The sequence below is a fragment of the Ruditapes philippinarum genome, unplaced genomic scaffold, assembly GCF_026571515.1.
Source record: "Ruditapes philippinarum isolate M1 unplaced genomic scaffold, ASM2657151v2 ctg935_1_1_1_1, whole genome shotgun sequence".
NCBI lineage: Eukaryota > Metazoa > Mollusca > Bivalvia > Venerida > Veneridae > Ruditapes > Ruditapes philippinarum.
In genome coordinates, this window is record NW_026855136.1 from 444,587 (window position 1) to 471,468 (window position 26,882).

General features: G+C 31.4%; 2 protein-coding genes across 2 annotated transcripts; both read right to left on the minus strand.

Annotated features, from left to right (window-relative positions):
* Nucleotides 1-676: 676 nt before the first annotated feature.
* Nucleotides 677-14,263, minus strand: LOC132742232 (guanylate-binding protein 1-like). Its single transcript, XM_060730570.1, has 6 exons — nt 14,152-14,263; nt 11,225-11,659; nt 9,535-9,812; nt 8,937-9,152; nt 8,616-8,712; nt 677-1,707 (listed from the first exon to the last, which is right to left on the minus strand). Exons 2-6 carry the CDS (start codon nt 11,586-11,588, stop codon nt 1,442-1,444), a joined length of 1,221 nt encoding a protein of 406 aa, XP_060586553.1. The 5' UTR covers nt 11,589-11,659; nt 14,152-14,263; the 3' UTR covers nt 677-1,441.
* A 2,536-nt stretch (nt 14,264-16,799) lies between these two features.
* Nucleotides 16,800-23,759, minus strand: LOC132742227 (uncharacterized). The gene is made up of 4 exons (XM_060730561.1): nt 23,530-23,759; nt 22,959-22,975; nt 17,454-17,554; nt 16,800-16,942 (listed from the first exon to the last, which is right to left on the minus strand). Exons 1-4 carry the CDS (start codon nt 23,734-23,736, stop codon nt 16,800-16,802), a joined length of 468 nt encoding a protein of 155 aa, XP_060586544.1. The 5' UTR covers nt 23,737-23,759.
* Between the last annotated feature and the right edge of the window lie 3,123 nt (nt 23,760-26,882).

Below are 26,882 nucleotides of genomic sequence, written 5' to 3' on the forward strand. Positions count from 1 at the left end.
ACGTGAAAAACACGTGCTCAGAAACATGAGTTCGCCGTAGATTTTAAGTTTACAATATTGTTGAATTTGTATAAAACTTGTTTTTAACAATAAAAGTCTGATTATCATACAGTTATTCCTGATTAGTACTTGGTTTTTCCTAATATGTCTTAGATGGCAAACATCAAGGACTTTAAATACTAAATCATAAAAATACTGTCACCGAAATGGATACAGTTTTTATTTTGCAAAATCACATCAAAGGAATAGCAAAGGTTTATACAGAATACACGATCATTTCTGAAATTGATCCAGTCAACATTAAACAGTCTAGCGTGGTTTTGACATAAATAACGACATTTGTTTTATTCAAATAGTCCTGCTGTATGACCTAATTTAGTAGTTATCTTGATTAATAATTCAATGCAATAAGTGTCTTTTTTCATCATTTTCTTTTTATAATTTTATAATGGAGGAAAAATCTTATCGTTAGGATGACTATATTTTGAATGAAAAGGGAAATAAAACTCAAATGAAATGAACCAACTGAAATAAAACTAACTTTTTCACAATATGTACTTAAATATAAACTATTGTTAATTAATTCATAAATATGATTATAAAAATTAACTAAAGAAGTACGTCAGTTGTTAAAAATCTAATAATTAACTGAAAATAAGAAAAATAACCTATAACCTCACCGATTCTGTGTTATTAAACTTTTTTGACAATCTTAAGATTCCAGATGGCTACAAATTAGAAGAAACAAAGTATATTAATCAAATAATTTTGTCAAACGAAATTGCCACAAAATTACTTTCAAATTCGTCAAAATTGTATCAGTGAATTAAGTTATCTGTAAGTTTTTCTTAAATGCCAAAGTGCCTAAAATAAATTAATCAATATTTTTTAACCTTAGAGAGCTTCTAGAGATTCTTCTTTTTCAAAAATAAGCAGCAGAATGTCAGAAGTCGCAGAGAAGCCGGGTAAGATGAACTTCTGAATCCAAGGTGGCATTGTATTAACAAATCTGATCGGTCTGCAAATTACTGGTAATGAGAATTTACTATAAAAGTATTGCAAATAATCAAAAGAACCAAAATACTATTTTTTAGAAACTAAACATATTTATAAAGATATGTAAATGCGAAATCAACAACTTGTATCTCAATACGTTAAAAGAGAAAGTAAAACCATTACCTATATCTCGTATATAACTATACATGTAAAGTATGAAAAAATCTTAGGCCATGCTAAGTGACTGTAAAAGAATGTATCAATTAGTTCTAGAAAGTTACTCAATACAATCAAACTAAGCATAATAATCAATATTGAAACATATTGAATACCAAGACTGAAATGTCCATAAACAATACACGTTCAACATCATTAAGTTTTAAAGTAAATTAAATTCTAAGTTAAAGGGATGTTCATAAAACCCGTTGTAAGTTTGAATCAACCTTCACAACAATTTGACTATTATATTCCTTCCATCAACTATATGAAGCAGAATAAAAGTATGTGAGGAATTGTTTCTAATAAACAGTAGTTTGAAGCGTTCAAGAAACGACTTCTTTTTTACTGCTTCTTCACCAGCCCTTTCTGTGTAATTTCTTTCGAATTCACGCATTTTCTCTTCCATGTGTGCTGTTCGCTCAGCTTCAAGTTTCTCAAACTTTTTATCGAACATAAGCTTAACACTTTTGTTTAATTCTTTTTCCAAAAGCTCTGCAATTGAACAACATTCTTTAACTTTTCTCATTAACTGTACTACATCGATAAAAATAACAATTTTGGTATTTGATATTTCGTCGCTTTAGTTCCAGAGTGACGTATGTCGTATTTCTTTCATTTCGAGAAAATGAGGTTTAAAGTTTAAAAGTCTTGTATCTTTTTTACTATTTGATGAATTAATATGAGAATTTAGACATAAACAAAATGTGTGCAGATATATATGTATGCAAAATTTAAGTGTCATTCCTTGAATTGTTTTTTTAATATTTAATAAACAAAATATAGTAATGTCATTGAAAAATACGCTGTAGCTGTTTCAAATATTTTCTAAAGTGACGCATTGACATACGTCAATTTGGTTCGAAATAATAGTTTGCGTCAATTTGGAATGGAATTAAAGTAAATACAATTTGCTTACTTTTCTGACGTAACTTTATTTAAAAATATGAAAGCATATTCAAAATATGAAGATAATAACACTTTTATTAGTGAAAACAAAGTAACTGTTTCTATTTACATGACAATACATTTGTAAGATAATTTGTTAAAACAAAATCTTTGAAAAAAAAATTAACAATGAACAACACAAAGAAAGATTTTTAAACATAAGAAATAACATATTATCATTGACATATACATGTACTGTAAGTTGTCAATATCAAAAGTTTCAAGCATATTCACCGAAAAGTACTGCTGCAAACTATGTAGATCAATAGTTCAAATATTTATCATAAAAATCATTTTCATAAGAACATCAATGACTAACATAAAGTAAAGACCTATTATTTAAACACAAGAAATTCGGACCGCTTCATGAAATGTAAATATTGTAGTCATTTATCATGATATCATGTCCTTCATCTGTTCAAATTCATGTGATAAAATGTCTTCAATATGGCACAAACGGAAAGAATTATTATGAACGTAATTATCTATTCACATTATACCGATTATATTTAGGGTAAAGCAACTTTTTAACTCAAAGACTTATGATCCCATAACAATCAGTTTAACTACATATTTGAACAAACATCCTAACTACAATTGAATAAGTTTCACCGCTAATTGACTTCAATTATTGTTTAACAGTTACTAGTTTACTGGCTTTGTAAAACTGTTGGTCCACTTCAGGCATATATTTCAGCATTTCTGAAATGTCTTTCTTCTTTTGATCTGACATAATCCTGTGACACTTTAGCATTTTTGGATTGGGCAGTTCTAGAATCGGTAAACTTTGTCTTGTTTTTCGCGTTGCAATTATAACTGTTTTAAATACATCTTCTTCATAGGAAAGTTTGTACCCTACTGAAAATGGTCTTGCTTTTTCATACTTGAGACACTTAACTTTAGTATAAGGTATATCATTGAATTTTAATGGCATTATGCTTTTTTGGTAATCCATGAAGTGATGCTTCTGCATTTGAATAAATCGAACTGCATTCTTGCGTTTCATGTTCAAGGATTTAAGGACCCGAATTAAAGATAGTGGACTATAGATTTCCGTGTATCTGGTTATACGTTCAATATTGCTATGTATGTTGTCCACTTCTTGGACACAAGAGTGTCCAGGACAACCAAATTTCTGAACTATACAATCTATGTCATAATCGTTCATAAATCGTTTCAGAGCTATTGTCATAATTGAGTTTTTATTTTGTGGAATGCAGTTGTCAGACCATAATGTAAAATACTTTATTGTTGGATGGACTCTTTTAACGTCTTTCAGAATAGTAACAATCGCACTAGCAATCTCATTGGCTCCTCTTCCGCCGATAATTTCATTCCAGATACAGTTGTATGCTGTTCCATCCTTTGATACGTGTGTGGTGAGATTATACGTGGCTAATTTTCTTTTATAAAAGAAATTGCTCACATTCGCTTTCGGTAAAAGTATAACATTTTCTAAGTCAAAACAAACAATCATGTCTGATTTGTTCAACCTGTCTTTGTCTCTTTCCATTTTTGTTGATTTTTTATCACAAATGTGTTTCTTATATTTTTCTTGAAATTCCTTTTCGATCGAGTTTAATGAATTATTATCAGCTCTTATCTTTATTGCTTCACATAAGTCACAACGGTCTTTTTTAGGTATATGGAAGCCGATATTATATTCTTTGTTGAATATTTCTCTGTACATACCCCTTTTTAAAGGCTTTCTTAGGATATTTGCACAATGTTCTAAGTATAACTTGTACATTATGTTTACATTTAAACCTGGTTCTAAATATTCTTTTGAAGAGTTTGAACGGCAGTAATGAGACGGTATTCGCTGAAAGGATTCAATATGCTTCCGAATGACGTTGATTTCATCTTCACTTTTTCGTCTCTTAGTTCGTTTCCCCCGCATATCTCTAAACTCGTTTCCTTCTTTTTGTATCAACTTTTTTGAAGTATTGTCTGTAACGATTATCTGATATATGAAGGACACCTAGATAAAAGTCTTTACACACTTGTATCTTATCATCATTTCTGAAGAAAAAGAACTCATAAGTATATCTACGATTACTATCTTTTTTCTTGTTTTCATTAGTGCGTCTTGTTATTGTACGGGCGATGAAACCATTCTTTCCCCATCATCGTCTAATGACCAATATCCGTCATGAATAGCTTGAATTTGTTCATCACTAAACTGCTGAGTACACTTTCTTCGACAATTGCTGGTTCCTTTACAATTTGTTTTGACACTCACTCTTTTCTGTGGTACCTTTACTCCTTGCCGGTTTATATATTCTTTACCTGCTTGTCTCCTCCTTTTATTAATTGTTTTTGACCACATTTCGTTATTTCTGACTCGTTTTCGTCCACGTGTAACAGTACCATTCTGACAAGACTGATTGTTGATATTTTCATTGATAGGTCCATTAAAAACCTGACTTTGATCACTTTCTGAGTGTTATCATTTTCATTTTCTATCTCATTTGACAAATTTGAATTCGTCTCTTCATAGATACAATCTTCCTTAGCAGCTTCATATCTGTTTTGGTAATGATATATTGTTATTATTGTCTAAATGTTTGTCAAGATCTAAGATGTCATATTCTTTGTTTGTGTCTCTTGAGTATACGAATGTATCAACTTCTTGACAGCTTGTTTGATTAAAATTCGCGAAGACATCGATACTATTTTCAGATACCATACATACATTGTCATTGTTCAGTTCGTCTAAAAATGACGCAGGCAAACTATTCAAGTCATATACATTCAGAGAAACAGAAGATTCTTGTGGATTGATATAAGTTGCTCTTTTCATCTCAAATTCATCATTAATTGTCATAGGATATTGAACTTGATTCATGTCTGTTGATGTGTTCGATGTTGCTTCATCATTGCAATTAAATGATAAAGGCCCTTCACAGTGAACTTGAATCACATCTGTAGTTACATTCATCAGTTCAGGGCATTGAATATTATTCATGTCCGTTGTTCTATTAATAGCTGTTTCATTATTACCACTAATATGAAAATATCCCGTGTATTGAACTTGATCATCATTACTTATTCTATTCACGGTTGTATCGTTAGTGTTATTAAATGTACAAGGCATAACATCTTGATTTTGAGTCACTTCTAATGTTTTTTTTACTTGTTGTTTCATAAATGTCACGAAAGGACATAGACCTTACGCATAAATTATTAGCTGATTCATCACTATCACTAGTATTTGTTTGTAATGGAATACTTTTTAAAAGTTTTAAGTTATCTTCAGAGTCTTCAAGTATCTCATTATCTGAATCAATATCCTCTAGCATGTTAAGTACTTGGTTTACACTGAATTTATTCATTTCAAAATCTGTATATATTTACAGATAACGATTCATAATGTCTCGACACAAATCCTTTGAGCCATATTTCATCTTCTTGACTTTCAACACTTAAATGCAAATATGCCAAATCTGGTTGTAAAATTCTTACACATTGTTCTATATTCAACTTTATGCCTGAGATATCTAGAACAGACAATGTTAAACTTTCACACACAAATGCTATAGTATCAGGCCTTATGTTTGTAAAAGATACATATAAGTGATCCAAATTTGCTAACTTTGAAATTATTTCGAAATCCTCGTTAACCAAATTTGTACATTCCGAAACATTAAGTATTTCTAAGTTGCAAAGCATTGGCAGGAAACACAGTGTTGAAAGTCTGCATCCTGTTAAGTCGAGCCAATACAGGTTTTTAGCATTGGATAATTTGGTCACTAGCTCAAAGTCGATTTCTGAAGACCCCAAATGCAGTGTAACGCCTGGGATGAGGAACTCAAGAAAGGCAGAAGAATGATCCAAAATGTTTCTGAAATTAGTAAGTGTCAGTTCTAGTGGATGGTCAAATGAAAAATGCTTCCACAGACAAGATGTTTTCTTCACAATTTCATTGAATCTTGTATGTGTTACAGACACAGTTTTAAGCAGTTCCTGTATGTCCAAATGACTAAAGATTTTTACTAAGACTAAATCAGGTAGATCAATTAAAGTCACCATCGAATTCTTGTCAACTTGGTTTTCCATGAATCTGAATATAATGGAAAAAAATGCATTAGAAGATGAAATGTGTTTTTCTTATGATATATGGTTATAATAAGGTAGTTTTTTTATGTACAATCACAACAAAGGTCTTCTAGGTGCTAGTGTGGTGGCTGTAAAAATCTTCCGATATCTGGACACAGTGTTGTTATATCGTCTTAGAACAATATTTTAATAATACAGTTCCGCTTATACTAGTAAACAGGCTATGAGTGGTATTGTACTATAAATAATCACTAGTGAACAGACCAAATCATACTCCGTCGGTTTTCTAATTTTTTTATATTGATTGTAGTCTGTAATATCAACAGATCTTTCTTCATATTATATTAAATAAAAACATTTATAGATAAATTACAAAATATCAGTAATAGAAAATGTGACAAACAGTTTCCAATGCTTACTTACATTTTATCCGAAACCTTGAAAATCCGAAAGTATTTCAGTTCCTTGGAGCACTAATTCCAATTCTGTCAATTACTTAACAATTGCTTTTGGAGCACAATCAACAGATACTCTGGTTATGTTTCTATAAAACATATTTAGATTAACCAAAACATATCAGGATCAATGAAATCTTATCGAAAAAGTCCAAAAAGTTTCAACACAGCTTTCATTGCAATGGCCGCGCTTCAAGACATGCAGTAAATGAACGTGTTTGATTGGCTTAAAAGATGCGTCAGTTTGGAACGAAATAAATAGTCACAGAACCGACATACGTCATTAAGATACCAACATAAAATGCATGATTTGGCGTTCCACAGTGTCACAAGTAGTTTCATCTTGTAGAACTCGTCGAGCTGAAAAAAATGATACCAAACTCGACATTTTTCACAAAAAATGACTTGCGTCACTCTGGAACTAAAGCGACGATTTCTAGAAAGATAATATTGAGTTACCTTTAATAGCCAGCGAAATAAATCACGCACTATTCAATAAATACAAATAATATGAAATTATTTAGAGTAGCCTTGTGTTGTGCCAATGTAATAAGGTGTAGTCAATTACTTATCACAAGATCATTATAAAAGAATATAATTGAATACGAGAAATCTTTAAAATCTTTGGAAAAGTCAGAATACTGATGATAGCATCATTCTCTATGGAAAATAACGCACTCAATGGTATCAAAGTAACATATTGTAAAATGGATTTTGTGATCTACACAACCACCTTAACAAAGTTGCAATTTCAATGTTTCAATTTTAAATTCTGGGTAACTCGAAAGTTGTTTCCCCTTATATCCCATTAACCTACAGGGACCAACTATGATGGACCGGTGATTAACTGTTGTTGTCTGTAGGTTTTATGTCGATCAGTATGGCTCTTGTTGCAGGGTTTCATTTTTCTATTGTCGAATTTAATTAGTTATAGTTTTACCATTGTCCTCATAGTGATGATCAAAATCAATGGGTGAACGGGTTTATAAGATTAAAACTGCAATGTCCAAGAACTTGGAGTTGGTTTATTGTATTTGTTATGTTTTATTGTTCTGAGATTTGTTTTTTTGATATTTATATGGTAAGATTCCTTTAGAACTTCATACCGATCTTGAAATGTTTTGAGTTAGAATTGGAACTTTACCTGTTTGACCACATGTTATTTTCTGGGATATTTTGTCGTAAAAACAATTAATTGAAGAGAAACACTTTCTCTTTTCAATTTTGATATTCCTTTTAAACATTTTTTTTACCAATCCAAATTGTTTCTTTTCTACAGAATCTGTATAACTACACAATTCACAGCAAAATCCTTATTTCTACACTTCTTTGCCCATGCGATCTCTATTTATATCATGAAAAGCACGTGGATATGTGTGCCGCGGGAATCAAATGGCAGAAAATTTATCAGCAGTAAAGAAATATTATAATACTTTTGCGCGCAAACCAAAGGAGCAAAGCGGAGTATCAACATACAAAAATGTTCAAAGGAGCATATTCAAATAACAGCATTGAATGGTACAGAGTATACATCAAATGATCGCTATGTTAGCGACCTGTTTATGGTGTGGCCAGAGTTCTTTCCTAGCGTTCACTATTTCTTGAGGATAGTCCCCTTAAATGCTAATGCGCGATTTAACATGTATTCGACAGCATATAGTCTACATCGCGTGTACCACTGTGGTTACTCCAAAAAGAAACTAAGGTATCTGGTTGGAATTTCTTATCTTCACTGAGTATTATAGAGTATTATAGAGTTAAAATAATAATAACCACGCCATCTAACAGAAAACAAACTTACATTTCCGCGACATGTTTTTAAATAAGCTTTGGTACTGAAATAAATTTTATTTTTAATAAAGTTTATCGTTATGTGTTTAAGGAAACTTCTGTCGAAATATTCTTAATTTGCATAAGTAAAATTCTGTAAAATTTTCTTACCTTTTCTTTCCTTCTCCTCATGCAACTGTGCGTTGAAAGCAATCCTCACTTTCTCATCATCGATACTCTTTTCGAAATTGATAATTGCTTTCAACCGCTGTAATGAGTAATTGAAAAAAACATAGTTTTTCAAGATTTCAAAAAGTTTGCTTATAAATATATAAACTAACTCTATGTAACGTGACTTAGTGAAAAAATACCTTTTATCAGAAGGGTGTCCTTTTGAAACGTAAAATATATAAATGAATATGCAATGAGAGAGAGAGAGAGAGAGAGAGAGAGGGAGAGAGGGAGAGAGAGAGAGAGAGAGAGAGAGTATACCTCATCTTCGTCATAGTCTTGCATTTTGCTGTTGAACAACACTTTCATACAATCGATACTCTGACTGTACAATTTCAAGCCTTCCTTTGAATCAAACCAAATCTCATTTTGTTTAATGATGTCCTCGTGAAGCTTTTCAAGAGCTTCTAGTAGGATGTGTAGAACCAGTGCACTGTTTTGTTCACGAAATTCATCAGCAATTGTTTTCATTTTGTTCTGAATAGTTAATGATATTTGCATTTTTATTTGCCTTTTGTATTAAGGTTTAAACAAACATTTAACTTTAAATATCATTTTTAATCAAACTTTAAACTTTTGATTTCTTGACGTCAATATGCAGTATATAAAAACGTAGGAATTTAAAATATTAACTACATCAATACAGTGTATAAAGAGTAAATTTTTTATCAATTACATATCCTTATATACAATACCGCTTATACAAAATATGAATATTTACCACCAGACCACCTATTAGATTAGTGCTTACTCAGTATAAAACTTTAAAATAAGAGCTTATATCTAACACTTATTATTGAACGTGTAACAAGATCATTTATTGAAAAAATGATAAAATGATTATAGAACACAACCATACCAATGCTTTATCTTCGAAAATATTAATTTTGTACGGATACATCTTTTCCCTCAACTGTTTGAGCTTTTTGGTAAGTATGTCAAATGTTTTTCCTTCTATGTCCGTTTTACGCTTTACGGGTGTGTCCATTCTTTTTAGTTCAGTTTCAAATTCATGTACAGATGTAACAACCAACTTGCTGTTGTGAAACTTGGACACCTGATCAAATGCTGTCTCGTATGACAGCATTGACCCTGCCCGCATTGCTTCGACATATGTTCGCGTAAAGGATTCAAAGTCTGAAAATCATTCATAAGCAGGAAATAAGGCATCAAACGACAACACTGTCTATTGGACAATATTTTATACCTTCTATAAAAAAGAAAGACATCAATGAAGAAATTTAGTTTTGTAATTTATATAACTGATTCCATCTATGTTGCATATCTTTTGATAAATTAACATTTATATTTCGGTGAAATATTTGAATTATCCCAAAAATGAAAGCACGACAAAGGTGGGGTAATACACGCCGGAATGAAGGATATTATGATGGCTGATTTGAGCTATGTCGTATTTTCACTCCGCGGGGTTCTGGACGAAAACACAGGAATAGGACAAAGTCAACATTTTTCGTACTTTCCCTCCGCGTGCCCAAAAGTGAAAACGAGAGTTACAACCAAAAATATTCAATTTTCAAATTGACTTTTGTTTCCCACTTCTCTATTTTCTTTTAATATGAATTTTATTCACGAGGTAGGTGAATCGATTTTTTAATATGGAAGTTCACTGTAAGAAAGCACTCAGCACTCAACAGTAAAAATATTGATTTTCCTTAAAATAAGTATCTATAAATTGTGAAGTATGGAGACCATATTATGTCGTCCAGTACAGTCAGTCGGAGATATTAAATTTCCAATGCTTGAAAAGATCGTTCAGCATGCCATTATTGTTGCCTTTTTGCTAGTTGGATTGATCAGATATTCCTACTTGAATATTGTACTATCACCCTAAGGATACTTTGTCTGCTTTTTAATTTTAATATTTTTAACAGCTTGTTTGTTATATACAGGATTCATAACATTTGATCTGTAGAGGATCGACAGCTCGAATATCGAAACTCTTCACTCTATAATTTCTTTACGTTAATTTTAGTTTACAAGTGAATATAGGCTCATTATGACTTAGAAATGCTTTTATATTCATTTCCCAAAAGCTTTTAATTTTAGTGTGCTTTTTATTGTATTTCTAAAATGTTACGCAATGGTCAATTACCGGAATCATCTTTTTCATCTGTTCTACTACAGTTATTATAGTAAATTAGTATTTTGTTTGGAAGTAAAATACTACTTTTTTACATGCTACTTTTGTGGCAAATTATTTCACATTCATCACTATTATTTCAAGTAACAAATACTACTATGTCTTTAAATCCATTTTATGAACATTATGAAATTCATCTTTGCCCTTTCTAAAGAAGCAAAAAATAATATCTGCACAGAAAATATTCTTCTTTGAGCACTTGTTGAATTGAATGTTAATTTTTTTCAACACTTTATGCACCATTATATTAACATGCGAAGAAAGTAATATGAATCTGTTAATAACAAATGCACATTTTGCCTAATTTTGCCCTTTAATGTCTCGTTTATTCATGCAAAAACAGCATCTTTACATTATTGGATGATATTAAAATTTTGTTTTTACTTACCATTACCTTGAACCGGAGCCTTTGTAACTCCGTCTGTAACTTTATGTTCACATGCATACACATATTCTTGAAGACTGTTACAGTCACTAACAAATTCGTCGTTGAGTTGATTATCCTCATAAGCATCAACTTTAGCAAGCTTTCTGCCCATAGCTGGTTGTGCAAGCGTGAAACATTTTCTTCTGGGAAAGTATTTTTTGATGCATTCCCTCGTTTCGTCAATTTTCTCCTTGCCTTGGCCGTCTGACATGGACAAACAATCCTCAAAGTATTTATCAGGAGACATTTCTGTACCATCTTCGTCTATTACCTCAAGATAAAAGTCTCGAAGACACAAAATGAAAATAAGAGTGATTACTTTCATGGTATTTTCATTATCTTCTTTGTTTAATCTGGGCAAAACCTGTACATTTTTTCGATACTCGTGTTATAAAGCTGTCATATGTTAAAGAAAAAATAAAGATATCAGCATTAACAAATTACTTGTGTTTATGCAACAGAAATCTTTAAACGAAAGTGTAAAAAATCTTAACTATTTTGTGTTGACGCCGAAGATCAGGTCACTAAAATAGCTCATCTGTTTCCATGAAAAAAGCAGCTATAATATACATCTTTAAAAACTCAACATATGAATGGCACTTTGCTTAGTTTTTCTTACGTTATAAGACTTTTTTGAGATTTGCGTAAAAAGATGATCTATTCCAAAATATCAATGCTTTTTTTATCATTCACTCACTCCGTTCTTAGAGGATATAACAATAAAATTACAAAATGACTCATTAGAAAGAAAAGGGGCGGAATGATATTATTTCGAATCGTGCTAGGAATTTCACAGAAATTGGATATAGTTCTTTTTTATCTTTTGCATGTTGATCTTCGAAATAATTTCAAATTTCATGTTTCAGGCTTCAGAAATTCAGTGGCGCCCTTTAAGGGAAATGCCTCAAACTGATGCACATGAACATTGATAAGCTATAGATAAATAGACTGTCAGAAATTTATTCATATACATTTCACATCAAAAGAAACGAATAGTTTGCCAGTGAATTCATGCCCAAAGGCGTTCATCTCAGGACAGACATACTTTGTTTGTCACTAGACAACACTTCATGCAAAATACTTTTCTAAATGTTTACATCTAAATTTCAAATCACAAAAAAACAAATACTTTGTCAGGGAATTCAAACACAAAGGCGCTCATCTCAGGACAGACAGAATTTGTTCGTCACTAGACCACACTTAATGAAAATACTTTTCTAAATGTTTACTATATACATGGTCCTTCATACATAACTGTACATCAAACAACAGTAGGCCAATATTTAGGTAATTTTATATAAGAGTTCAGTTCTTCAATTTACACGTACATGGTCCAAAGTTCATAGCTGAACGTTAACAACAAGAATGTAAGTAACTGTGTTAAAATCTAGTTCGACAGATATCAAATTTTAATTTATATCTAAAACTGTGCACATAGTCAAAACTTTGTAGCTGTATATATAACCCCCTCCCCCCAAAAAAAACAAACAAACAAAAAACAGGTCAATATAACAACTGTATCAATAGTAAGATTTCAATACTACACATAAAATGAGCACATGGTCAAAAATGTCAGCTCATATCAAAGTTCAATTCTACATTTGAAACTGTGTATATGATCTACACTTGATAGCTGTATATCAAATCACAAAAGTAGGTCACTGAGTTCCAATTGGCAGGGCAATTTCGGCTTTAATTCAAACAAATCGAATATTGGTTCACCAGCCAATATTTCTGAGAACATGTATTATTGCTTTTAATTATGTATATGAAGAATACTAATGACACCAAGGGCAGGGCTTATTTTGACTCAAGGGTCATAATTTGATAAATCTATTTAGAGGGGACCTCATTTATGCCAAATATTAAAGCTGTAGCTTTTAAAGCTTCAGATGATAATTTTTTCCAATATTTTACTATATGTACATACTGCAAATCTATGTCACATCGAGGCGGAGGCAATTTTGCATTCACCATGACTACGAGAATTAGAATAAAGTTAGTAGAGGTCAACTTCACAATGTAGACTACGCCAATTTTGACATAAAGGCATACTTTGTTGAACTTTGATCGATGTCTACTAGGTAATGTATTTACTACATGTATACAAGAAAAACTACCACTCCCAAATGGCAGGGCTTGATAAAGGTCCGCACACAAATATCCATGCCAAATTTCTATACTTTAGCCTTTGCCATTTCGGAGGAGAATATCTTTTTATAAGGTTTTTACTATATATAAGAAAAAACTATGACCCTCGGGGCAGGTCCAATTATGAAATTATGAAACCAGGGCAATGATTTGAACAAACTTGAAAGAGGCTCACTCAAGGTTTCATGCAAATTTTATCTAAATTATAGTTTTTGCCACAACAGCAGAAAATCTTTTCGTGTTTACTATATACAACAAAAAGAAAAATGATCCTTCTGGGCACCGGATATAAAATAGAGGAAATAAGAATCCCTAAAGTAAAGACCAACACGTCAAAATATGTTGCAGGCTCGGTTTGATTGAGTCTGTTCATGGACGGTACTGTCAAGTGCAAACTTCTGTCCACGACCCCTAGCACCGGCTTTAGCAGAATTCAACATTTAAACATGAAATTTGTAAAAAATTGAATTTTTAAAATCCGCAGATGTGTTCATATGGCGGTTATCATGAAACCTTCAATGTGACACAGTAGTGCCATTCCATGAAAAGCGACGTATGGTCCCAGTGTAATAAAAAGCTTGTGCCCTAAACGAGTAAACAATGGATGGAACTAAACAAAATGGAATTTTGAAAGGGGGTCACAGGTTATGAAGCCTGTTATGAAGCTATAATTTTTATAAGTTGTCCCTAGGGGACTAAAAACAAAAGCATTCATTGCAATCATTCTAAAAGGATACGCCAATTTTTCAACAGCATCTTGATTGAAAACACCCGTGTTATTGTAAATGATAGTGCTACTGAGAAGCATTGTTAGACTAAACATCTTGTTATCATGTTCAGTGTCCCCCTGAAATGGAAAATAATTCTAAAGTCAATGTCTTATCTTTAGAACATTATAGAAAAGAGCGTTCCTACAAAACATTTTTGGTGACAAATATAATTTAAATTTTATATTTGAGACTGAGAATTCACATTTGAATTAATCATCATGTCGGTTTTGTCAAAGAATGAATCAAATCCATAAATAAGTAACAAAGTTATGACCATTTGTAAAAGCAAATTTCAATAATCTGATATTGACAGTCAATGTCATATAAGGTCAAAGTTATATTATAACTATTCAACATGTCTTTTTGGTCATACATGTATGTGTTCTTCTATTCAAGTATGAATAAAGTATGTCAATAAAAGCAAAGTTTTTTTCAACTAATTCCAATAATTTGACCATGACCTGCAAGGTTAGTATGTCAAAGTTCAAATTAATATCAAATACTTGAACCTGTCCGTTTGTCCAAATATGAATCAAATATGCGAGTTATGACAATGTGCACCAATTTCAATAGTTTTACATTGACTGTCAATTGACGGTTAAGGTCAATTAAAGGTTGAAGAATATGTATTATTTTGTTCAAATATAAATCAAATCACATAAAAAGCGAAGTAATGACAATATCAGTTATTCCAATAACTGGACCTTAATTGTCAAGTTCAAAAGGTCAATATCATATTTGAATTATACAACATACAGGTTGTGTCATAAGGGTTGTTTATCATAAGTTTAAATCAAATCCACAAAAGAATAACAAAGTTATTGTAAATTATAGTAAAATTTACCAATTTGAATTTAAGTGTCAATGTTATATCAAGGTCACGATCAAATTCAATTAGATAATCTGAAATGTCTTGTCTTATCTTGTATTTGTCATTAATTACAAAGTTATAGCAATTTCTATAGCAAAAATCTGAAGTTACAATAATTTACCTCTAAAGTCAAGATATATATTGGTAAACGTCAAATGGAAATCAATGTTTTTTTAAGACATTGTCATTTGGGAAGTTGTGCTTAAGTAGTAACACAGTCCATTCATAAATAACATTATTGCCAATTCGCGCCTGCTTAATAACAAATTTCAGAGTCAACAAAGGTATAAAGTTGTCCTATTATATGTCTTTTGTAAATTCTGGATGTTATGGCTAAATTAAAGTTTCACGGGAAGGTAAAGTTACAAGAGATGTTATATTTCTGATCCTTGGAGATTGTTCAGCACGACATTATTGTATTTGTGGTACATTTTAGTTTTTACTTTTCGGAATTCTTCTACTTGGGTGGTTCCAATATTCCTACTTGAATAATGTTGAGTCACCCTAAGGAAATGTTGCCTGCTTTTTTTATTTTGTCTTTTGACGTTTGCTACATTTATTTTTTGAGAGTGCTGTAGGTAGTCATGTTGCCAAGGGGATAGTTCTATAGTTTCAGGATCATGTAATAATTCTATATGCGCGACTTTTCTTATCCAACTTTTGCTACAATAATTATTTATTTTCTATTCTGATATGCCTACAGATACAGTGATAGGAAATGAACGAGTACAACAATAAATACTAAAACTGAATGCTCTTAAGTCAGACATTTGACATTTTTGTTGTAGTTTTAAATACTACACACATGTAATTTCAACATTGTTTTTGCTTGGGGGGGGGGGGGCGGCGTGGTAACACTAGGTAAAAATGGTTTGCATAAGAAGCCCAGCCGAGTATAATATGATTTTAAATAAGACGCATAGTTCACTGAAGAATGACAGGATTAAATTTTCTTCTGATGGAAATACAAAGTTTTCTTATATCCGTATACAAATAATGGACTGTGCAACTGTCTGTGGTTAACTATATTTAATATTGTTGACCAAGACTTAAATTAAATCATGCGTAAACATGTTTTCATCAACCAAAAGGGGAACTGATTTTTCAATAAAGAAAGAAGTAATAGCATCACTTTGGAACGGTACATTTTATGGCCAAATTCACTAATAGCAATGCCCCCATAAGTACAATTCAAACAAGAATTCGTTATCTATATGCGTCCTTGTAAAATAATTCAAGTTGTCATTCAACATTATATTTTTGTTGACAATAAAATTCGGCGACATGCACTAGCTCGGAAGTAGCAACAGAGCAATTAACCTTATACCCCGGAAGAGCTAGCTCTTGTTAACCATTATAACTATTTACTATTATAGTGAAAATCACACAAACAGTCATTAATATGGCTTTCAAGGACAAGGTCATTTATGAGTGCAAGTCTAATCAATTTAGTTCTTTAAAAATCTTATTCAAAAGATTGCTGTATGATCCTAGAATGAAGACTAACAAAAACAAAGGGCAAAGATGGGTATTACATTTTTAATAATGGCTTAAGTGTGTCAAAGAAGCTGATGACGTGAGAAAGATGGGGGTAAATATAAAATTATTTGTCTTGATTATTTTTTTCCATACATAAAACTAAATCACATCTGTTTAACATTTTTTATGTATAGAACGATATTTTTCAGATAAAGAGCTCCAATTATATAAGCCGTTTTATTTAAAATGACATTTAATGAAGATATTAGTAGAGGTATAACTTGGCTACATCTCCTAAACCTTCTGTATCAAGTAAAAGTAAAACTTGTTCTTTTTGTGTTGGATGAGGTTTACACCAGGCCCAAATACCTTTTGTCTCTGACCGAACTGTGCTCCCAAGTGAAAATCCTTTATAACAACAGAAAAAGAGCTAATACAAACAAACAAAACATAAAAAACAATACGAACACACAAGAGCGAAAATAAAAACTAAATAAATAAATAAATAGAGAAAGAATGTAAAAAATGACAAAAAATAACAATATTTTGAAAGAGCAATTTCCTTGATAACTTAACAGTTATACATATGAGACTCGGTCTGAACTCAATTTTTCCTATATAGAAGCAAAGAAAATTATTCCTTCACTCAAAGTTAGAGGGGGATCAATATCAAAATACAAAATATAGCTAAGAACAGTGCAGGGCCTAGGTATTCAATCAAAGAAAAAATAGTATTAAAATAAAATATTCTATAAACTTATATTACCTGTGCGAATTTAAATATAACATGCTAACTCTAGGGATACGTATTTCATAAACATTATCGAAACACGCAAATACCTTTGCTTTCGTTCGCCAATCTGTTCATCAGATACGACTTTCCTGTTTTATATAGGCCACATACAGCAACAACATATACTACTTATCTGTGCCATAACAAGTTCTGAAATTGTGAGGTTGTTGTCACTGTCAGAGTAGATAAACAACACAGGTTTTTTGAATACTTCTAGCCTGCCAAATCTGAAAAAATATGAATGTACTAGATTAAGTTACACTTACTAAAAGCATTAATTAGGTTTATTAAATATCTAACAAATGACATCTGCTCAAAATCATTACTAAATGGTTAAATTCTACTAAAAACAGCATAGCATTTTGTTACGAACATTTTAGCTCACCAGAACCGAAGGTTCAGCGTGAGTTATTAGCATTAAATGGAGATGGTCCGGCGTTCGACGTCATGCGTCAACAATTCTATTCTTATCTGAAACTGCTGAGCTGATTTACCTCAAGTTTGGTCTGCAGCATCCTTGTACAAGTTACCCTTGAATTTGTTCATGTCATTTGAATTGTCCGTTTTAGGGGTAAACAGAGCTAAGAATAGAAAAACCTTTAATCCTCTTCTACTACTAAATTACATAATATGATCACCAAAATGTATCTGTATCATTCTTAGGTAGTCTTTTATCAAATTTGCTTATATTAAATTGATTTGCGTCTTTTAAGGGTCTCTAGAACTAAAAATAAAAAAAAACCTTCAGACATCTTCTACAGAACTAATTGATGAGCAATCACCAAACTTTGTCTGTAGCATTCTTGGGTAGTATTTTATCAACTTGCTCATATTAATTTGATTGGCCCCTTTTAGAGGCCGCTAAAGCTAAAAATAGAAAAAAAAAACCTTTGAATATCATCTCTTATTGACTTTTTTGATGGATGATTACCAAACTTTGTAGCATTCTTAGGTCTGTTATCATGCTTGCTCATATTGATTTGATTGCCCTTTTCAGGGGCCGCTAAAACTAAAATGCCCCAGGCCATGGTATTTCTTCAAACTATAGTTTTAAGATATCATATACTCAGTTAAGAAATTATTGGCAATGGATACACAGTTTCTTTATAAATATAAAATAATAGTGTTTGGTCTCACAAAGTAGATGTGTTATGTTTAACACTCTTCACTTCACACTATAGGAGGTCATAGTATGAATAGGTGAATATAGTGTCATTAAAAAAGCTGGCTTTTTGTAGTAAATACCAACTTAAGTTGGTCTATAAGGGAGTGTAGCTTAAGAATTTATTATATTTCAATAAATTTCTATGATGAAAATATTTTACTCAATTATGAGCATAGCATACCTTTCATAATGAAAGGGAAACAACTTATGTTGGAATATTTTCCATACATGTGTACATGTTATGCAATTTTTCAATCAATATCAGGGAGAAAGTCTTAATATCCTGACCTGTTTGCTTAAGAAATGATCTGAGGTCATGTGCTTTGTATCTGAACAGTAAACATATCTGCACATTGTCTTTGATTTTACATGTTAAAATAAGTCTTTACTAGACACAACTATACTTTGGCAAAGTTCAATTGTATAGAAGAAAATTTAATTCTGGATACTATTCAATGTTCACAAGCGCATTCTTGTTAAGCTAGGCAACAAAAGAATTACTTGTAAATATATTTCAGCTCTTGGATTTTGAAATCCTATTGCATCCTCGAAGCGTCGGTTGTAGCCCAGAGTAGAGAATTATCCCCAGGAAGTAAAATTAGGCTTATAAAAGGTTACATTTGTTTTCTTACCTTACAAAGAAAGATGAGTTAATACGCTCAATTATTTTTATTGAATATTGTTAAAAATTGTATTTTCCCCATTTTTTGTTGTTTTGGATTCAGACTTGGAGGAAGCACATTTCAATATATTTTGGGACAAACTGTTGAACATTAATTTTCATGTGTATAATTGAATTTTGGTTTCTGATATTTTTGAAACCATTTCACCAAGTTTCTTGTTATTTGATGTACAGACAGAAATATAATTTCTGATGTGAATTGAATTAAGATTTCAACTGACTACTTTTGATATTATTATTTGATAGTTTTTGACCTAATTTCTCGTATTTTTTGATGACAAGGGGTTTGAATTCTGATCCTGAATTGAATTTTGATATGAACTGGTCAACTTTTGATATTTTTGATATTGCTTGACCTAATTTTTTGTCTTTTATGTACCGATGTGAAATTTGGACCAGGGGTGTAACTTGTGCACTTTTTGATGTTGAATTGAATTGTGATATCAGCTGACCTATTTTTGATATTAATGACACCATTTGACCTATTTTCTGTATTTTTTTGACATTCAGATTTTAAATTTGGACCAGGTGTGTAATTTCTGATGACAGATTGAATTTTGATTTCAACTGATCATTATTTTATATTTTTATATCGCTTGACCTACTTTCTTGATTTTTTTGATGAACAAACTGGACGTTTGCCCCATGGGTGTTATTTATCATGCCAAATTGAATTTTGATATCAGCTAACCTACTTTTGATATAATTGATATCAGTTTACCCACTTGCTTGCTTTTTGACATACATACATGGAATTTTGACCAAGGGAGTAATTTCTGATATCAAATCACATTTTGATAAAATCTGACCTACTTTTGATTTTTTGATATCATTTTACCTACTTCCTTGTTTTTTTGGCATACATACTTGAAATATAGACTAAGGGTATAATGTTTGATGTTGAATTCAATCTTAATAAAGCTGACCTCTGTTTGGTATTATTGACACCATTTGACCTACTTTATTTTTTTGACATATAGACTTGACATTTGGACCATGGGTAATTTTTTATGTCAAATTGATTGTTGATATCTGCTTACATACTTATAACATAAAAAAATTAATACCATGTGACCTACTTTCCTGTAATGCGAAGTACAGACTTTATATTTATACAAGGGGTGTAATTTCTGATGCTGAATTGAATTTTCATATCAGCTGACCTACTATTGATATTTTTATATAGTTTGACCTACGATCTTGTTTTTTTTTTACTTACAGACTTGAAATTTGGAAATTGCTGTTATTCTTTGTTTCTACAAAACACTTTTAAAAGAATCAAACCGTTTCGCTTGCTGCAATTAATCATGGGGAATTATCCTAATGAAAAGAAGCAATTCATAACAAATGTACAATTGTTGCACATGGTCGTTTGCACTGTTTTTATTACTGTCTTTTTAATAACACTGTGTCTGAAACATAGTGTTAATTTCTGTATAATACAAACTCGAGTATACTAAGTTAAAATACATGATCACTTCTGGAAAAAAGATACTTTTAATATTGCTTATCTCTACCAATAGAACATTGTATGTTAACATTTTCTTTGGATAAATTATGGCAGGAAATAATGTTAAATATATATTATGAGCATAAATGCTGATTTCTTTATACATGTATGCGTTTTCATGTAAATATGTTGATTATTTGTAAATATGTTTTCCTCATGGGTCTATGACCTTCTAAAATTTATTTGAAGTAGATCTAAATCTAATCTAAAATATCTAAAAATCTATATTACCTATGTTGCTTATAATTCATTAAGCCATCAAAAGGCATGTGTGTGTTTCATCAAATAATGAGAAATGCATGAATTTTTGGCATTTGATATTATAAAGAATTACACTATTTTTGTGAAACTGAGAAATGTTTGTTTATCAGTGTGATTGGTAAGTTAGAATGTCTCTGAGTAAAATCACACCCAAACTGATGTTAAGGTTTTCTTGTTCACAAATGGTCACTTCCAGTTGAATTATGTATTATTACAAATATAAGAAACTGAAGCGCTAATATTTACTTAATTATGGGGAAAAGTCTATGATAAAAACAACTTCTACTATATTTTTTTCATCCTCAAATCAAAGGGTTCCACTTATTTTATACGATATTTTTAAGTATTAGAAAATAACACTTTTTAGCAGATTTGTAAATATAATGCTTAGTTTACATTTTATTATGTCCTACACTAAGACATTATATTTACACATCTGCAAGTACGAAAAAAAAATGTCCATTATTTTGATAAACATAAGTCTCGAATTAGACATCATAAAAACGACATTTCTGGCAAATTTCAAAAATAAAACATCTAGAATGCTTGTGGTCTTAGTTCTTACCCAAGATAACCCAAATTAAATTTGCGAAAGTAATTATCAAAACAACATGACATATTTCCAGGCTACTTAGAATGAAAATGTAACCTGTCGATTGTTAACAATGTTGTTCCATAATTTTGGCTTTGAAACTTAATTTTGAGTCCAAAAGATCATGATTTGAACATTAGCTAGAAGTCATAGAAGCAACATTTTTGACTAATATCTCGGATATTTTGGCTCAAAATTCTTCTTTTTGAGTGATAACTAGGTTTTTCCATATTTGGGCTTTGTAACCCCGTTAATGACACTAGTAAATGCATATATAATGTTGCAAATATCCATTCTGGCATATTTCTAAGATGTTTGGGTTGAAAATGTCATTTTTAGAGTGTTAACAGAGTTTTCATTATTTGCAAATTAATAAAAAATATGTCAAAACCAGCGAGTAAAGTACACTGAAAATAAAAGTAAACTTTAATTTCGTCACGCTCGGACACTATTTTTGACTATAACAGGATCATCATAAACCTTAGTTTATGTAAACCAAGTTATGTAATATGCAATATATCTAAACTATATGCACAGAAGTATTCTAGTAGATACTAACCTCTGGGCATCGTCGTTATCACAAATATGATAAACAAAATCAACAATCAATGAACGCAGCCACCACACGACCCAGCAACAAGAACCAGCGGCGAGGAGCCCAAACTTGATATGAAAACGTTTATTGGGGATCACACAATCTGTTGTGTGTCATATATAATGCTATAAGTCGTGCTTGTTTTAACATTTCAAGCATATTTCAGGAATATTTCCACGTAAACCATGAGTTTTATATTTATTCGATATTGATTATAATAAATTGAAAGACTATTTTAGAGCAAACCTTCTTACTATATTGTTGACAGGCGAACAAAATTTCTTGTTAAAAAAAGAATAAATAAATCGAGGTTTTTGAAATTGAGGATAAAGAGAAAATAAAAACTTCCAGTTAATTTCTCCATAAACAGAAAATAGACATGCATACGGAAATCATTTAAATATATCTTTTTTTAAAAATACAAATTACCATGAGCATAAATATTTTGTCTGTAACATTGTCTAGTGAACCTCTATATAATGTGTATAAGCAATGCCCCTTAGGTCCAAAATGGCTACGCGCTATTACAGCTTAATTTACATAGAATTTCTTAAAATTCTTGAAAGTACAATGCCAAGAGTTAAGATGTTTTGCAAGCAGCACCGTCTTGTAATACTCTGCAACAGCTATATAAATCTTGCCACTTGGGTAAAATTGTTCCAGCCAAAACGGTCACTAACTTTAAATACAGTCGAAAATATTTGATTTAATTTTTGGCATTTGTAGATCTAATTGATTGACCATAGTTTCAAGAACAAACTTATTTTATGTACGGTTTAAAATATGTGAAACTGTAACTATTCAGATTAAAATATCAAACACTCACCTTTCTGTTAAACTGCACTGAAATATAAATAGGAAGATTTAAATGTAAATATATTAGGGTGGATGATCACATTAGCTACGGTAACGCTGTATTACAGTGTACTTTAGAACAGATGATTTGAAAGAATTGTTTGCTTTTTTCGACAAACTTGTTCATTATAGAATCAATTATAATGATACTGTTCCAGGAAGTATTTTCCTATTCGAGCAATACATTCTTTTCATTGGCAAAACTGTTGGTCCACTTAAATTGATTTCGATTTTTGAATTCAAATTTAAAGGCACAGTTATACTCAGAATTGCAATAATTATGTTTTTGTAGAAGCTTTTCATTTAAGGTGTTCTTTTATTGTTCCATAAATGTTACTCATTGGCCATACAGATGAGATATATTTCGCTTCTTTTAGCAGGGCACAATTAAAGTGAGTTAGTATATTATTTGAAGTAAAAAAACTACTTTGTTAACACTTTGCTACCTTGCTACCTTTCTTACAAATTATTATTATTATTATTATTAATAATAATAATAATAATAATAATAATAATAATATAATAATAATAATAAAACTAACATTATCTGACGGTGCAGGTGTTATAACAACGTCGTCAAATATTTCATCTGACATCAAGTATTGTATCTCCATCATAAATCTTTCTTTTTCCTGTTTCTGTTCCTCCTCACTCATATTTCTTGCTGGATCATTTAATGGAAAAGTGTGAGAGAAATCAGAAGAAGAGGTATCCTTCTTCTGCGAAGGTCCTGAATAAGTTTTATTCATCACTGCCCGATTCAAAATTAAATCTAACTGAAATAAGAAAACACCTTTTTGGGTAACCCCATTTATTTGCTCCGCCACATAACCACAGATGGTCGAAGCACATTCTACTATGCGTTTTTCAAATGCAAAATGAAAGGTATATTAAAAATGAAGGACACTAAAACATTAATAGAGCAGAGAACAGTCAAAAGACAAAAGAGGACACGAAATACACACATACAAACACGCTCGCACACACGCTCGCACATTCACACACACACACTCACACGCACACGCGCGGGCGCGCACGCTCCCAAATAAACAGAAGTGAGAACGAAAAATCAAAGAAAGCTTTCAAACACAAGAAAGAATATCATATATATACGTGTGTAATGAATATTGCCTCATTTCACGTTTGTGAAAAAAGAGACAAAAACAAAAGGACATGATGAGTCATAAAGACCCTTCAGAGGTTATAATGATTATAATTCAGGCAATAAAAAAAGAAAATAAAATAGAGTCAGATCTGTGCCGAAATTGAAACAATGCTAATAAATTAAGTTAGCCATTTTAACAGGTTCTCTAATTTCACTTAATTTTGCAGGCATGATTTATGTTTGGTTTGATCAATAAGGACTATTTCTTCGGCTTAAATTCCCAGAATAAGCATTATTAATTTTACAGTCAATGAAATAAAATTTCGTTGATTTAAATTCGTTGAATGAAAACAGCGAGCATAAGTGTCCCGTGAAATATTTTGTAAAAAACTTTCTCGAAAGATCTTTATTTCAATAAACAAAAGTCGGGTATATTTGTCATTTCTGTCCCTTTATCAATTTTATGTTTCCTATGAAACGAACATTTTAATTCCGGTAAGACATAGGGATATGCTAACAAATTTACACTGGTACCCACACATTTCAAAATATATTAAAATTAAGTTTATTTTTTGTTTGGACAGTTCATCCTCAAAATTGTAGCCAAAAACGTATCACATTCATTTATGGATGATAAAGATTCTTCAGCAAAAAATACATGAATCAGTTGTTTGACATTCTTGCACTGCAAGAACATGTGCTCTATTGTCTCTACGCCATTATTGCATAGGGTAGCTAAGGTCTCTCTTTATATTTTGCATTTTCTGTGAATATAATGTGTACTTCAGATTCTGTTTACAAGTCTGACCTTTTAATTATTTTGTAATAAGAACAGTTTAATGTTGATACCTTAATTTCCTTTGTAGTAGTTAAAGTATATGCGAGAATATAACCCTGGGTCGGGCAACACCGAGGGATGTTTCTGCTCAAAAGAAATGTCAATGCCGTTAGGCCGAGATAAGGGTTCTGCAGAAACTTCCCGAGATGGATTGTGAAAGTTGGATTATCGCTAAGAGCATTATTAAAGTGGATAAATATATGGTGTTTGAAGGATGTGGATGGATTTGCCTTCAATCGTTTTGCTGAATATATAGTTGACCTTGACACGTGGACCTTTTCAGGTTTACGGAGGGGAGAGCTAATATGCTCACATATAAAATCATAATGTTTTGGGTAGAATTACTTTTCATTGCAAATGCATATATATTTTACGGTTTTAATGACCTTGAACATGGAAATGTTGATCAATTGGTAGGTATTGTCATTCTTGTCAATGTGGATACACAGTAAAGATTAAAGTTTTTGGGTTAAAGGCGTTCTGTTAATGGCCATTGCAAATATTTGACATTTGAGGTAACTTTGACTAAAACCTTGGCTCACACTGGAATTTTTGGATAGATCGAATCCAAGTGAATACATTCGTGAAGTAGGCAGGATTTCTTTCTCATTGCAATTAAGAAAAAAATGAATATTGATGAAAATGATATTTCGGGGTCAAGTTGATTTTGACCAAGACCTTCAAAATGACCTCAAGATGAGCGTTTGGAATCACGACACAAGTTTCATCATCAAGATCGTAAAATATTTCGTCAATAAAAACCCTTCGGCTAACAGAACACTGCTGCAAATCTTATTAAAGGAAAATTTTTTATTCAGGAAACTCCAGTCACTTTTAATTGAATTACAAAAGTATGGTAGTCTGTAGTGTCCATTTTAAAGCCGCGGAAATCTCATCGTCACTTCATAAAATGGCAACTTTTAATCCCGCGAGATTTTATATCGGAATTGTATAAAATTGTCGGTGCCTATAGAAATTCCAGAGATTTTCTGTCACACTTCTGTCGTAAAAAAACGACTTTTAAGAATGACATTGCAATATTTTCTGTCTACATGGTAGACTTAGCCACGCAAACATATGTTTACTTAAGATGCATACCTTGTAAAAAGTGCCTTTGAGCAGTAAGCCTCGTTTTTTTGCCGGGAAATGTCTCTGCGCAATCAATCGGGGCTAAAAATTGCGATTACTGGCCGCGATATTTTATGAGACTGTTGTTAAGGAACAAAAAGTATACAGTCAACATTTTTCCCGTCGATTGTAATGAGAATTTCTACTACACTGGCAAAAATGCCGCTGATTTCTTTCTGCTAGACACGTGAGTGAAACCGTGCATTGGAGTCAAAATATTCCTTGCTGTGTCCAACAACTGTTATAACATTTTTAGGTTTATACATTCCCCGCGACATTTTGTACAACTTTGGCTTATAAATCTCGCGCATTTGTAAGTGCCCGCGACATTTTATGATAAAACGATAAAATTTCTCGCGGGTTCGAAATGACTTTTATCGGACACCATACAATGGCGTCTAACTGAAATGGCCATAATAAGTGTTTGATTCATTGTCTGTGAAAAAAAAGAAATAATCATAAAATAAAAAATAAAAAATAGAGATATCCCGACACAACCAATATTCAATCAGTTAAAGCTGTTTTCAGCCAATAATAAATGGTAAGGGAAATTATGCTTTAAATCATTTTAGCTATTAAGGCGTCTATCAGCATTTATTCACTTAAGGTTGGTACATTTTAAACATAACTTGGCATTTCTAAAAAACAATCAATAAAAAACAAAATGACGCACTCATATGAATATTTCAACCTTAATTCAAACAGCAGGGTTATCACTGAATAATTGTTCCAGATATGTCCGGCAGAAAATTTCACAAAAGTCTATTCAGTAATTTCAGTGTTCAGCTTTCAAGATTTTAAAATTTTTACACTTAATAATATAA